Below are 15504 nucleotides of genomic sequence, written 5' to 3'. Positions count from 1 at the left end.
TGTGAACTGCTATGTTGTTGCTGGGGACTGGACCCTGGTCCTCTAGAAGAGGAACCGATGTTCTTAAATGCTCTCCAGCCCAGACTTGTTTATTTTTACATAAAGAATGAAATGTTATCGCAGAACATCTGTATCTTTTTCTGTGTTGGCATTTTGGTTTTTAAAGTCTTCTGTGCTGAAGAGTCGTCTCATATACATACATAGGTAGCACAGAATGACGGACGTACATGGAGGGCCACTTCAGAAGTGATTGAACATTCTATCATCATTTTAAACCAAAATTCATTTAACATTAAATATTAAATAATTAAATTAAATTAAATAATATTAAATATTAAATAAACATGCCTTTAATCCCAGCACTTGGGAGGCAGAGGCAGGCGGATTAATGAGTTCGAGGCCAGCCTGGTCTACAGAGTGAGTTCCAGGACAGCCAGGGCTACACAGAGAAACTCTGTCTGGAAAAACCAAAAACCAACCAGACAAAAAAAGAATCAGACATCCTAACATGCAGTCCTGAGATAGACTACTCTGATGCTCACTTGCTGAAGAATGATAATAGGAAAGTACCAGCCATCATTTCCTGTAATTAAACTATTGTTTCTATAAGAGCAGCGGAGTTTATATGTACCGTAAAGACATTGCAGTTTGTTTCAGACACTACTGTTCTTTTGTTTTTCTGTTAATTGGACACAAGGTAGCATCATTTATTTAGGAAGGACCCTCAGTTGAGAAGACGCATCCTTTGTCAGACTGTCCTGTATGTAGGGAGTCTATGGAGTATCTTCCTGATAGATCTGGACAGGCCCAGCCTTCTGTGGGCAGCGATGCCCTGGGCAGATAGGGCTGAACAAGCCATAGGGAAAAAGCCAGTAAACAACTCTTCTCCTGACTTCCTTCAGTGATAGACTAATGTAGACGTTTGTAAACGCCAGAAGAAGGTATATGATCTCCAATAACTGAGTTACAGATGACTTTGAGCCTGCATGTGGGTGCTGGGAATTGAACCTTGGCTCTTGGGAAGAGTAGCTGGTACTTTTAACTGAGTCATCTCTCTAGCCCCTATAATAAATAGACTGTTTTAGCTGGGCACATTCCTGTACTTATAGTACTCTGGAGAGTGAGAAAGCGGATTCTAAGTTCAGTACTAACTGGGGCCTACATAAAGAGATACTGTCTCAATGTATATTTAAGAGCAGTTTTAAGTTCATATCAAAACTGAGTAAAGAGGGTTGTAGGGATGACTCGTTTTTTAAGAACACTGGCTGCTCTTGTACAGGACCCAGGTTCAATTCCTAGCACCCACATGCCAGCTCACGTCGGTCTCTAGCTCCAGTTCCAAGGCTTCTGCTACCCTCACTCAGACATACATGCAGGGAAAACACTAATGAACATAAAATAAATTATTTTAAAGAGTTGAATAGAAAAGGCAGAGTTTTGCAGAGTAATGCAGCTGGCATGTAAAACAGGCTTAGGCTGGCTGCTTTGGGTCTGGGGAGAAGTTCCTTGAGGAAAGGGAGTTTCTCCGGGGCCCTGGAGGGTTAGAGTAGGTGAGGCTAAGAGATGTTTTAAGGCCAGCACTGCTTTATATTTGACAGAAGCAGACTGCATTGTTATCATCATCCCAGACTTCTCATCTGTGGAGATTGCTTTACTCAGTCAGGATTAATAAGGAAATGAGGCTATTGCGAGCAGGCTACACCTCCCTGCTCCAGGTGCTTACATGGTTATAAGAGTGAGGGTAGGACTAGTGAGGTAGTCTTAGGAGGTGAAGGCGCTTGCTGCCAAGCTGAGCAATCTGAGTTCAAGCCTTGGAACTCATGCAGGAGTGAACCATCTCAGACGGGTTGTCTTCTGATATGTGTGCTCCGCTCCCAAACAAACAACAAACAAACAAGTAAATGGAATAAAACGTAAGAGCATAGTGGTAGTTTAGTATTCTGCAGTCTGGGAAAACTTTTAGCTAATGTAATTTTTCCATGTTACAGATGATAAATATTATTTTTTTTCCCTTTTGACTAAAGTAGCTATTGTTACTTGACCTAAAGTCTGTTTTCTTGTGGTTATTGACTTTACTTAAGGTCAGGGATTTTTTTTATGTTTACATTTGTTCAAATTATTGTTTGTGTTTCTAATACTAACTTTGCCCTCCTTTTGTTTACAATTAAGAAAATGCTGAAGTGAAATTTAAAGATTTCCTTCTGTCCTTGAAGACTATGATGTTTTCTGAAGATGAAGCTCTTTGTGTTGTAGACCTGCTGAAGGAAAAGTCTGGTGTGATAAAAGAAGCTTTAAAGAAGGTAAGCAGTGCTGGACAGTGGTGGCACACGCCTTTAATCCTGGCACTTGGGAAGCAGAGGCAGGCGGATTTCTGAGTTGGAGGCCAGCCTGGTCTACAGAGTGAGTTCCAGGACAGCCTGGGCTACACAGAGAAAGCCTGTCTTGGAAAAAACAAACAAACAAACAAATAAACAACAAAACCCCCAAAACCCAAAAAAGAAAAAAACAAAACTAAGAAATAAAATTAACGCTTTTTTCACTTAGACATTCTATGTTTTTAAAGGACTAAGACGTAAAAGGTAGTGAAGACAGGTAAAGGAGAGCTAATGTTTGCCTGACACAGAGATTTCAGGTCTTTCAGGGACACTATAGATAATGTAGTAATTCACTTGAAAACGATGACCGCAGAGGTATGCTGTGTGCACGCTCTGATAGAACTACAGTGTACTAGGGTTCAGCGTTCCCTCTGACCACACCCTTCACGCCTGCCAGTTCAGGCAGCAGGAGAAAGCTGCAGATAAACACTGTGTGTATTGTCTGTATGACAAGAGTGTGAAGTTCAGGCTTTGTTTATGTGGAGAATAGTAAATAAGTAATTGAAGGAAAGGGAGTCATGTTAACCTCACTAAACTGTCATTCAAGTCCACAGTCAACAAATCAGGAGTTTAATCTGACAAAACCTTGGAAGTAGAGTTTTCATGAAAACGTCTTGAAAACTCAAGCACAACTGTGGCCAAGAAGTTTAAAGAAGGATGGTGGCACAGCCAAGGCCTGGGCCACTGTTTATCCACAGAGCCAACACTAAGAGTGTGGAGGCAGGCAGGAGTTACGGGGAATGTATGGCACATAGAAATGGCTGCCATGAACTGAGGGTGGAGGAGGGAGGAGGAGAGGGGAAGGGATCTGCTCTGATGTATCCAGTGTGGCGCTTCCCTCTTCTGTGGAGTCTCCTTTCTTGCATGGTCTTTGTGCTGGGTGCGAATGGTGAATTTGTCCAGGGTCGTCTTTGGGGCTGTTCAGGCAGTGAGGTCTTTGACCCATTTGGACTTCCCATGTTGTGACTCCCTCCTCCCACCTCTGCTTGCTGTGTTCTTAGAATAGTAAAGTTGATGCAATTTCTTCATTTTCTCTTTTCCTTCATTTAGCTTTTGACTGTCTTCCAAGAAAGTTCTTGCTTGAAACTGCACTTGTTTCTCATGTCAAATGGGACATTGTGATTTTGTTTTGTTTTGTTTTGTTTTTTGATTTGGGAATAGTGCTTCCTGATCTCAGAGAACGGCACTGGTGGCATCTTGGCATGTTGTGACAGAGTTGTTGAGCACGTGTCCAATTGTCACTGCTCTGTTGGTCTTCCCTGTACTGTGTTTTGAAATTACATATGGCTGCTTCTTGGTGAGAGGTCATGTGATTTCATAGTCTCTTAATCCTTTGGAAAAGTAAGGAGGGAAATTACTTGTTTTGACTTTTGGGCTTATAAGTGTTAGTTCTATACTTCTTTATTAAAGTATGCTGCTTTGTACCCTACTAATATTCACTGTCGGAGTGACTTATCTGATTTTATTTGACTAGTGTGTGGCAATCATTTTATTTTAGACGTACATTCTCTTGACTCATGGGCTCTTCATAGTACCTTTTTCATGCTCACAGCTTCTTTGGGTCATTTCAACTTACTCATTCCGTCCTGATTTCTCAATTACAGTCGAATAAAGGAGAACTGAGTGGTCTTCTGCATCAACTTCAGGAGAAGGAGAGGCTGCTCTCTGCCATGAAGGAAGATGCTGCTGCCTCAAAGGAGCGCTGTAAGCAGTTGACTCAGGTGAAGACATTCTTCGGTTCAGGGATGCGTTTCCTGAGTTGGAAGCAGTGAGAGACTTAAGCACCATATGCCGTAACACCTTAATTTAATTTTTATGTAATAAATTTATATAGAGCAAATTTATATACAGTAAAAATAGTTTTAAGATTTTCATATGGAAGACTTGTAGTCATTCATGATATAACAAATAAAATAAAAATATTTATTAGTCTAATGAGCATAGCAAAACCATTGTGCTCAGAACACAAGAATTTGTTTTAAGTGGCTGTGATATGGATCTGTTCTTCTGAGAAGCATAATGTCCATTTACTCATGTGAAGCCTTTATTACTTATATATGGAAAGTTTTGTGATAACTACTTATACTTTTAAATTCTGTTTCTTTAAAACTTTACACATTTTAGTCTGAGGGGTAAAAATCTAACCCCAAAAAACCTTTTTAAAGATATTTGTGTTGACTGGGAGACTAGAAGTGGCGCTGTGGAGAGAATTTGTTTCCTCCAGTAGATAGAGTGGTATAGACAAGCGTGTGTGCGATTTCATCTCCACCCCACAGGGATGCATCACTCTCATTGTGAACCTTTATGTGAGCTTGACTAATAAGAAAAGTCAGTGCAAGCACAAAAATGCTATAAGCCCACTTCCTTATAGTTAACTTTAGTATATTTTGATGTGAATATCATTTAGTACTGTTTTTTGAAGTTTAAAAAAATAGGTTGTTACTTTTTGATGTTTTGTTGTGAGCATACCCTTTAATGGTTATTTACCGCTTCAACCCAAGTGTCATCGTCCTGTATACTGGGGATGTGTATACTTGGTAACTAAGTTAAATAGCTGCATAAAATATCCATCTGAGTGACTTATCTTCAAAATAAAATTCTTTTTATTAAACCATATTTTATATGGAGTTTAATAAAGTGCAGTGCTTTTTTCCCCATAGTTTTGGAACAGTCTTAGGTATTCCAGGCTGGTCTAAAGCTGATTGTATAGCTGAGAGTGACCTCGTACTCCTGAGACCCTCATTGCACCTGCAGTGCTGGGATTGTACATGATTGCCAGCATAACTGGCTTTAGTATGATACTTCTGTAAAAATACATTTAATGTAATTCTCTAAAAATAAACTGTTATGTGCATTGTATGTCAGTATAACAGCTTTCAAATATAAATCTAAAATATGAAATGTAAGTATATAAATAATAAATTACATAAAAGCTTCAGTTCTGTCACAGTTTCTTAAAGCAGGGATGTATTCATACCTGCAGATAACCAACATTGCTTGTTTTCATTTGCTTGGATAATATTTGTTCTAGGAGTTTATCTTTTAAGATTTGAATTAGAAAGATAATAAGTCTTTGTTTTCTAAGCTAGCTATTTTTAACTTACTTTCTGCTATAGATAGCCTGCGTCTCTTCCTCTAAAGGACAGGCCTGTCTTTGGTTCCTACTCTAACGCCTTTCTTGGTCTTTTCATTGAACTCCAAAGGAGAGTGAGAAATAATCACTGTTTTGCCTTAAAATATTTTTTCTTACAATCACATTAGCATGTAGGATTTATGTCAGGCTCACAGCCTTTATAATGATTGAATCAAAACGTGCATTTTAGATAGAAACAATCTGGACAGTGTTTGTAAATAAATGTCGAGTGGAGAGTAGGGCTGCAGGAGACTCTTTGTTTCTTTTTTTAACCTTTGACTTTGCTTTGTACAGCAGCCCTGATGGATTCATGATATGTTACTGTTAGAACATTGTCTTGCTTTGGTATTGTCATAATAAGTTCTTCATATATTTCTTTTCTGGTTTACTATTCTAGGAAATGATGACAGAGAAAGAAAGAAGCAGTGTTGTTATAGCAAGAATGAAAGATCGGATTGGAACACTAGAAAAGGAACATAATATATTTCAAAACAAAATGCATGCCAGTTACCAAGAGACTCAGCAGATGCAGATGAAGGTAGGTTTGGAGTCTTGGGAAGTAAGATGAATTATGTGCGTTTGCTTAACTTCTAAGTGCTTTGCATGGGTGGAGCTATTGACATATAGTGGCTAGCTAAACTCACTTCTCTTTATTCTGAGTTACGTAAATATTCTGTGTAGGGATAAGATCGGAAGCTGAAAGCTGATGGGGGCAATACACCAGGCCAGTGGAGGTGGCCATGATGTGCATTGAAGTGGTGGAGTTGGGAAAGTTGGGAATGAACTGATAGTAGATAGAAGAGTAGTGAGACACGGTGCTCAGGCTGTGTTGCACCTTCTGAATCAACATTGTCAAGTGAAGCTGGAGGTGTGGGTGGGGGCTTGGTTGAAAGAGTTATTACGTGGTGAGCTTCTTTATTCCCATCTGTGTAGATAGTGGGGTCACTGACTATATATTTTGGGAGTGCAGAATTTTGTGAGAAATACAATACAAGTTGTAAGAATTGGGAGCCAAGGTATCGTGAAATAGAGATTTGGAAATAAGTATAGATCCATTAGAGTGTCTCTCGGATGCCTGAAGACTTGTCAGCCTTTGAATGAACTTAGGGAAGTCAGCAGAGTGATCCGTTTTAATTTTTGATGGTCACTGTGGCAGCAAGTATGGAGAGGGAATAAGGGGTAACGTTACGTTTGCAGGAACTCAAGTCCGAGCAGCCAAAGACACTTGGATCCTGGTAATGAGAAGATGAGGTGGACTGGTCAATCCACAGGAGCTAGGATGGGGCCTGGTGTCTGAGTGGGAATGGATGAGAATGACGCCTGGGCCACTCAAGGCATCTCTACATTTTTCTTCAGTCTCTGATGTTCCGGAGATCTGGTTCTTACAATTTTTTCTATGCATCATTCATTTTAAGGATTTTAATTAGGTCTGGACCAGTGAATTTTTGCTCTCCTCCTCTCCCTGTTTTTCTTCTGTCCCTTGATGAACAAAGCTTGGAGTTGTCAGTTGAGATTTTAATCTCATAATAGAATTCTTCTAAATTGTTACTTTCATTTGCTGGCTGATGCTTTAGATCTAAAGGAAAGTACAGATCTGAGATTTAACTTTATTAATGTCAAATTCTTACTGATCAAGTTGTTGTTTTTGCTTTTAAATTTCCAATAGTTTAAATCATTTTCTTTATGTTGAATCCTTTGACTTTTATCTTTATTGGTGTGAATCTTAGAGATATTTTATATAAAATTTGAGACAGGCAAATATAAGACTAGCTTAGCAGCCTGGGGCTGGACTTGGTTCAGGCTGGGCTCCTACTCCTTTCCTAGGAATGCACCTAGCAGCCTGCGACTCGTACCTGCTTTGAGCTGCATGTTTACCCCACTTCACCTACAGCAGTAGAGCAAATTTCTCTAACATCCTTCTTGTGGTTAATTTCTAGTAAACATATTTTGGGATTTGTCCAGGTACAGGAGGCAGTAGGCCCATCCTGTCTACCTAGCTTTGGATGTATGTGTGGTCAGACAGTGTCCTCTCAGTAAATAGGGGGAAAAAAAACCCTATTTACCTACTATAGCATTAATTTTTTCGAAGCGTACTTTTTTTTTTTTGAGATTTTTTTTTATTTTCTTCATTTACATTTCAAATGCTATCCCGAAAATTCCCTATACCCTCCCCTGCCCTGCTTCCCTACCCACTCACTCCCACTTCTTGGCCCTGGCGTTCCCCTGTACAGGGCATATAAAGTTTGTAATACCAAGGGGCCTCTCTTCCCAGTGATGGCCGACTAGGCCATCTTCTGCTACATATGCAGCTTGAGACATGAGCTCCAGGGGGTACTGATTAGTTCATAATGTTGTTCTACCTATAGGATTGCAGACCCCTCTAGCTCCTCCACTGGGGGCCCTGTGTTCCATCCTATAGATGACTGTGAGCATCCACTTCTATATTTGCCAGGCACTGGCAAAGCCTCATAGGAGACAGCTATATCAGGGTCCTTTCAGCAAAATCTTGCTGGTGTATGTAATAGTGTCTGCGTTTGGTGGCTGATTATGGGATGGATCCTCTGGTGGGGCAGTCTCTGGATGGTCCATCCTTTCGTCAAAGCCTACTTTTTTTTTTCTTTTTTTTTCGAGACAGGGTTTCTCTGTATATATAGCCCTGGCTGTCCTGGAACTCACTTTGTAGACCAGGCTGGCCTCGAACTCAGAAATCCGCCTGCCTCTGCCTCCCGAGTGCTGGGATTGAAGGTGTGCGCCACCACGCCCGGCTTCAAAGCCTACTTTTAATGATAGTTCTTAAACATTTTAACAACTTCCCCTCTAATCCACCACCCACCAGAGGTAGTGGAAAAGAAAGGTTAGGATATGGGGGAAGCGGACCTGTTTAGAAATGGCTCTGTGGAGCAAATCCCATCTGTGATGAGAGGAAATTAGCAGTTCAGTTCATAGGTCAGCAGAGGTACCTCCGTCCACTCCCAGACACTTTACTGATGATACATTAGCAGTCTGGTAAAACCCAGATCAGCAGCAGTGATGTGACCTAGCAGGAACAGCCAGGCCTCAGCTGCATCAGCACAAATCAAGAGGGATTAAGACCAGCAGGAACATCAGAAGTTCCTTGTGCCTCTCAAGGAAGTGAAGGTCAGAGAAGATGAGACCCAAGGAGCTAGCTATGCAAACTAGCCATGCCCAGTCTTCATCACTGTCTGTTGAGTCCTATTTATATACCCTCCAAACAAGTTTTGCCTCACCATGAGTCTCACCTCAGCACAAGAGCCTGAGTCTGTATCAGCTGACGTCACTCAGCCGATCCGCCCAAGTTTGTGGAATAGTCGAGAGGCCTTTCTATGGAGTCCTGATAAAAAGAAGCTCAACTATGCATGTAGGGTGGACCAATACATACATGTCCTTAGTGGAGAATCCTTTATCATGTGTCTTTTCACATGCTTGGCTTTAGCAAAATAATCCTGTCATTTGTGTTGCTTCAGTGAACTGTTTGTTCCTTCATGAGTCCACCTTAGTGAAACTTCTTTTCACCTTTGCTCACTTAAGGAGACACTCCTTCCAGTGTTTCCATCTGACCAAACAACTAGTTCCCAAAGAACCCTTTAGTCTCCACTTCAACCTACCTTATATCTGAGCGTAATTGGGTATGCATAGATTAAAATTAGATGCATCACAGGAAGGGACAGGCATAGCAAACAAGGTTTACATAATTGAAAATAGAACTGCTGATATTTGTCCTTAGCAACCAACTCATTGTCCTAGATGCCATAAACAAGGGACCCAGACAGTAGCCAGGGATCTTACGTGCGCTAGCTCAGGAAGACATTGCACACTTGCAGTGTTATCTGTGGTTTAGTTTTACTTCTCAATAGTTTCCTTGCCAGTTTGCAGTTTGTCAGTGTTTTGATTAAGATGTTTCAGGTTTCCAAGAACCTGGAAACACCTAGTTCAGATGGTATGACCAAGCCAGCTCTGTCAGTCAATGGTCTCAAGGGAGGGAGTAAGGATTAAAGGAAAAAGAGACAATTAGATAACATTTTAACTTGACCCCAGCAAGTGCTGAAGTGAGTTTATTTTTTTTTTCCAGTCTGCTTTTATACCATTGTAGGTATAGAATGCAAGTATATGCAAATACATGCAAAGAATAGGGTCAGCTCTAGGTCAAAGACTAAGTAGTCAAGGAACAAACAAACAAGACATAAAGGATTACTGTATTCAGGGTCTTAACAAGATGATCAAGATACAAAGAACACATTCCTCACTTGTATCCATTTTTGAGCCGACTTCTTTGTCCTAGCCCAATGTCAAATTCTTACCTGAGCCCACTCTCTTGTTTTAGCCCAATGTAAATGTTCTTGCCAATATCCTTGAAGCAGCTGTACCAAGAACTCTCCACAAGTAACCCTGATAATATAGTTATTGTTGAATTCAATTCTTAGCTTAGTTATATATAGAATTATAGATAGAATATTTATAGTCCTTACTACTATATTTTTGTATTCTAACTTGTGATTAGTTTCAGATATTTTTTAAATAAAAAAATAGTTTTTGCCAGGCAGTGGTGGCACACGCCTTAAATCCTAGCACTTGGGAGGCAGAGGCAGGCAGATTCTGAGTTCGAGGCCAGCCTGGGGTCTACAGAGTGAGTTTTAGGATAGCCAGGACTACACAGAGAAACACACCAAAAAAAAAAATTATTCCTTACGCCTAACAAAGTTCATTGTTTCTCACAGAAATATCGCTAATAACAGAAATGAGAGGCATTGTTAGGCTCTCACTGTCCACTGTTTCTAGTGTTTGTTTTCTTCAGTCTTCTTGTTCCCAAGCAATTTGAGACATTCAAGAACTGATCTTCAACTGACTTCAGTTTTTTTAGGACAAGTTCCTTTTTTACATTTTTAAAAACATTTATGTTAGATGTCTGAGTCTTTGCCTACATTTATGTATGTGTACCACATGCATGCTTAGAGCCCTCAGAGGTTAGAGGATTGTGTGGGACTTCTGGGATTGCAAATGGTCGAGAATCACCATGTTGTGCTGAGCATTGACTTGGGTCCTCTGTTAGAGCAACACATGCTCTTAAACAGTGGGTCATCTCTCCAACACATTGGAGACATGTTAGAGTAGCCTCTCAGGTCGAAGGTGGAAGGTTAATTGATGCACGCACTCTGCTTCTGCTTGATGTTTTGTAGAGGCCAGGATGTATAAATCTGTATATGGAGTTCATAGAATCCCGTGACCCATGAAAACTAGAAATACATACTTTAAAAAAATTTTTTTATTAGATATTTTCTTCATTTACATTTCAAATGCTATCCGCAAAGTCCCCTGTACCCTCCCCCTGCCCTGCTCCCCTACCCACCCACTCCCGCTTTCTGGCCCTGGTGTTCCCCTGTACTGAGGCATATAAAGTTTGAAGACCAGTGGGCCTCTCTTCCCAATGATGGCCGACTAGGCCATCTTCTGCTACATATGCAGCTGGAGACACGAGCTCCAGGGGATACTCGGTAGTTCATATTGTTGTTCCACCTAAAGGGTTGCAGACCCCTTCTGCTCTTGGGTACTTTCTCTAGCTCCTCCATTGGGGGCACTGTGTCCATCCAATAGCTGACTGTGAGGAGGAATTACATACTGTATTTTGTTAGTTGATAGTATTTGTTTCTCATAAAGGAATAATTTATGTAGTAAAGGAAGACAAGTCCTTATATGACTGTAAGAATTAGTGTTTATTGTCTGATTTTATAATTCTGAAATTAAACAATTAGAAGTTAAAGAAATGTTACAGTAGTGATTGTAGTGGTTGAGGGGTGAATATGAGTTAGTTAGGAATCATGTACATGAATGGTAATGCTGGCCATAGAGCAGAATGGATATGTTTAGTGCCATTGGACTTTGTACATATGAAAAAGGTGGTGCCAGCCGTGGTGGCTCAGTGAGCTTGCAGCCAAGCCTGATGACTTAAGTTCAGTTCCTGGGACTCAGGTAGCAGAGAGAGAACTAATCCCATAATGTCTCCTCTGAACACATGCACACATTCATGTGTGCTCAAACAGCACACAGCAAACGTGAGTAAAGAAGATCGTCGCTCGATGGTACAGTTCATGTCACTTATGTCATAAAATTGTGTTACTTAGCACAGTAAACAGCCCCAGTGTTGCCAATGTTTTTTCAAGTAGATTTTATGATGTCTCTTAGTTATGCTTAATTTATAACTTTATAAATGTCTGTGCATATTTATAATGTTTAAACTTTGGATAGCCAGACATTTTGGAGGTATGGGTTCTCCATTTGTTGTCCTAGGTGGTCTGTAACTTGCTATTTAGAGCAGGCCAGCCTTAAAATTCACAGAGCTCTACCTGTTTCTGCCTCCCACATACTAGGATTAAAGGCATGTGCCACCTCATCCAACTTAAAACTTTAAAAGTCTTGTAATATAATATTGACATATTCTGGGGTCAGAACAGGACTTCTGTGTTGGGTTTGATAAGTCCCAAATCATATCTTAGTTCTGAAACTTGATGCATGTTTGTCATCTTACCTCAGATGGATTTTAGCTAATGATCTTGTTAGGTTCTGAGCTGGGCAGTTTGCACTTCGCATTTATTTATTTATTTATTTATTTATTTATTTATTTATTTATTTATTCACTTAATCAATCAATCAATCAATCAATCAATTAATTAATTGGTTTTTCGAGACAGGGTTTCTCTGTACAGCCCTGGCTGTCCTGGAACTCACTTTGTAGACTAGGCTGACCTGGAACTCAGAAATCCACCTGCCTCTGCCTCTCGAGTACTGGGATTAAAGGCATGCGCCACCACGCCCAGCTTGTACTTTGCATTTATTAATAAGCAGTTTTTTAAGTCTCTTCATATTGACATGAAAAAGATGGTTTGTATTTCATTTTCTTAATGCTTTTTACTCTTTTATTATAGTGCAATTTCTCTTAAAGGTGACTTTGCTGATCTTTGTTTCCTAATCTTTTATATTCTTAAAATAGTTTCAGCAAGTTCAGGAACAAATGGAAGCAGAGATAGCTCATTTGAAGCAGGAAAATGGTATCCTGAGAGATGCTGTCAGTAACACTACAAACCAGCTGGAAAGCAAGTACGTGTCCAGATGCCTCGCTCTCCACCGATGACAGACGTTTACCTCTGTCCTAAGGGGGTGTTGGGTAGTGACTGCCTTGAGCTTTGCTTCCTCCGTTTGCCTCGAATCTTGAGTTACTTTTCAGGAACAACTGCTTTCCTTGTGTGAGAGCTGGCTCTTCTGAGTGGTGCAGACTGCCAAGCCCCCTGAGCATCAGGGTTGCCAGTGAAGTAGCACACATGCAGTGAAGCTGCCCGTCAGCCTAGCCCTGCTTAGATCTCGTTATCCTCAGGAGCACCTGCCATACTGATTTTCAAACGTATGGTCTTGACCCTCCTCACCTCTAGTAGTTCGTGATCCCAGGGGTCCAGGTGGCTCATGGGGGACTTAGAGACACTGGTAGTCTTTCACAAATTAAGCACTGGTTATTATTTGCAGTAGTGAAGTAAAAGCTTCCTCGTTAGAATTGAAAACGTTCTCTCCCTTTGGATAGCAGGCCAAGTCCAGTTACAATGGTATTGGTATTAGGAGGGTGCTGTTTTTGAAAAGGTTTATATGATGTGTCTTGAGTATCTTGCCTGCATGTCTGTGTACCACATACTTGCCTGGGAGGCCAGAAGAAGGCGTCAGGTGCTTTAGAACTAGAAGGAGGGGTGGTCATGAGTCACATGTGGGTAATAGGGCCAAACACGGGCCTTCTGCAAAAGCAACACGTGCTCTCAACTGCTGAACTTTCTCGCTAGCATCCATATTAGGAACTTTTCAGATCAGTTCAGTGGTAGCAACATGTCTGTTTCTGCTTTTGAGTATTTGGTTATCCATTTTTTTCTTGACATCTTATGGTAATTTTTTAGATTTAAGATTATTTTATTATTATCGTTTGTATGCCACAATATGTTTCCTATTTTGTTCTGTGGAGTACATATGGAGGACACAGCAGCTCTGGGAGTTGGGTCTCTCCTGCCACTGAAATTTGGGTTGGCTCAAAGGTTTTTGAGCTTGCATAGCTCTTACTCTCTTAGTCAACCTTTCAGCACTATAGTGGTTTTTAGAGCTTGCCATCATTTGAATTGTTTAAAGAGTACACTCGGGATCAATAGTACTACTTAGTCATGTTCCCTTACGTTTGCCTGTAAGTGGGGTTATTAGTTCAGCATAATTAACACAGAAGATGTTGTGCTTGTGAGTTCTTTGTGTATAACAATGCAAAATCCCTAATCTAGTCACTGTTTGCAGGCAATCTGCAGAGCTAAATAAACTGCGCCAAGACTGTGGGAGGCTGGTGAGTGAGCTGAATGAGAAGACAGGAAAGCTGCAGCAAGAGGGAGTCCAGAAGAAGAATGCAGAGCAAGCTGCTACCCAGCTCAAGGTGACCCTCCCTCCCTCTTTGTACCATTCTGTAAATGTGACGTTCCCCACTTCCATGACATAGTGTGTATATAGGTTTGAGAAATCTAGTGTGAAGTTAAATTAGACCCACATTCTAAGGACTCTGCCTTTTCAAAGTTATGTCTTGATTCATCAAGGGCTAGGGCTAGGTTTGAAGCTACAGACTGCGATAAGAAACATGAAGCCAAATGATAGACAAGTAAGGGTTGAATTATTTTGTGTGTGTGTATGTGTGTGTTTTATATATGTCTACACATGTAAGGAAAAATAATTTTAGAAACCTTTAGCATTCAGGAACCTTTAGCATTACTATTATCGTCTATAATCAAGTCAGATAGAGCCCCTCTCAGCTTTGGCACCACACCTCCCCCAAAGGCCCCTCCAGGGCTTTCACCTGAGCCTTGGTGTACAAACCCTTGGTGTTTTCAGACCCCAAGTGGCAGGTGTGTGGTGAAGCACTCATGCTCTCATGAGACATGTAGCATTCTCAGGCTGCCTGACGAGGAGCAGAGTCACTCCCGTACGTTACATGAACTCGGGAACTTACACGTTTAAGGGCTGATGGCTACCTGTTCCTCCTCCTGAGGAAGAGGATTTTCTAAAAATAGATAGTTCAATTTATAGAGGGTATAGGCAACCTGACTGTTAATCCCTCATCCACACTGATAGATAGTATACCTTGACGCCAGTTCCACACAGTTTTATAACTTGTTTTTTCTTTTTCTTTTTCAAAATTTGTTCATACTTTGTGAAAGTGATGTCAGTGTCTTCCCTCTAGCACTGGGGTTCCCAGGGGATTTCCTGCTGACCTGGATGGAGGAGTGTGATAAGCGGCATCACAGTTAATTATCCTAAGAAGTGTTTTGTAATATGTATATTTTAAAATATTTTACATAAAGTCTTAGGTTCTTACTGAGATTTAGCAATAAATTCTGTCTTGTTTCTTAATAGCTTAGGGACTTAAGAATGGTGAAAAATAGCTTCTAGCTCAGTGGGTCAGATAAGTTTGTAGGAGCAGCTGTCTGTCATGATCTAATGTCCATAGAGTTGATGTCCTGGGGTGTTGGAGAAGATGGTGGGTGTGGCCGATAGAGAAATGGCTCTTTTTTACAGTTGAATCTTGTTGGGGTTGATTTTTATTTTTTCCCTTTCTCTCTTTAAATATCAAGGTTCAACTGCAAGAAGCTGAGAGGCGATGGGAAGAAGTTCAGAGCTACATCAGGAAGAGGACGGCAGAGCATGAGGCTGCCCAGCAAGGTAAAGAAAGCACCTGTGCAGACTGGGACACTTCCTCTCTCTGCTGTCGGGGGAGAAAGATTATTCGGCATCTAGCAGACAAATAAAAATAGATTTTTGTCCTTTCAGATTATCTTATTTCTTCAACACTTGTTAGGTGTAAAATAACCTCGTGGCTTTGTCTGCAGTGATACTGCAGGAGAATTAGCATCTGCTGGGCTGTTAAGAGCAGGGCCAGCTGGGCGTGGTGGCGCACGCCTTTAATCCCAGCACTCAGGA

At 40.8% G+C, this 15504-nt stretch overlaps 1 protein-coding gene across 38 annotated transcripts in view; it reads left to right on the top strand.

Moving 5' to 3' along the window:
* Ktn1 (kinectin 1) overlaps positions 1 to 15504 on the top strand; it is a 91885-nt gene that overhangs the window by 26009 nt on the left and 50372 nt on the right. For all 38 annotated transcript variants that reach the window (XM_029469356.2, XM_029469358.2, XM_029469357.2 and 35 more), the window contains exons 5-10: positions 2170 to 2300; positions 3980 to 4096; positions 5906 to 6046; positions 12512 to 12618; positions 13837 to 13969; positions 15159 to 15246. In XM_029469356.2, the coding sequence (XP_029325216.1) occupies positions 2170 to 2300; positions 3980 to 4096; positions 5906 to 6046; positions 12512 to 12618; positions 13837 to 13969; positions 15159 to 15246 (717 nt within the window). The remainder of the gene's footprint in view (positions 1 to 2169; positions 2301 to 3979; positions 4097 to 5905; positions 6047 to 12511; positions 12619 to 13836; positions 13970 to 15158; positions 15247 to 15504) is intronic.

This window comes from Mus caroli, unplaced genomic scaffold (assembly GCF_978045245.1).
Source record: "Mus caroli unplaced genomic scaffold, Mus_caroli_1 scaffold_12, whole genome shotgun sequence".
NCBI lineage: Eukaryota > Metazoa > Chordata > Mammalia > Rodentia > Muridae > Mus > Mus caroli.
The sequence above is the reverse complement of the archived record's forward strand: the minus strand, read 5'-3'. Positions and strand labels throughout refer to the sequence as shown.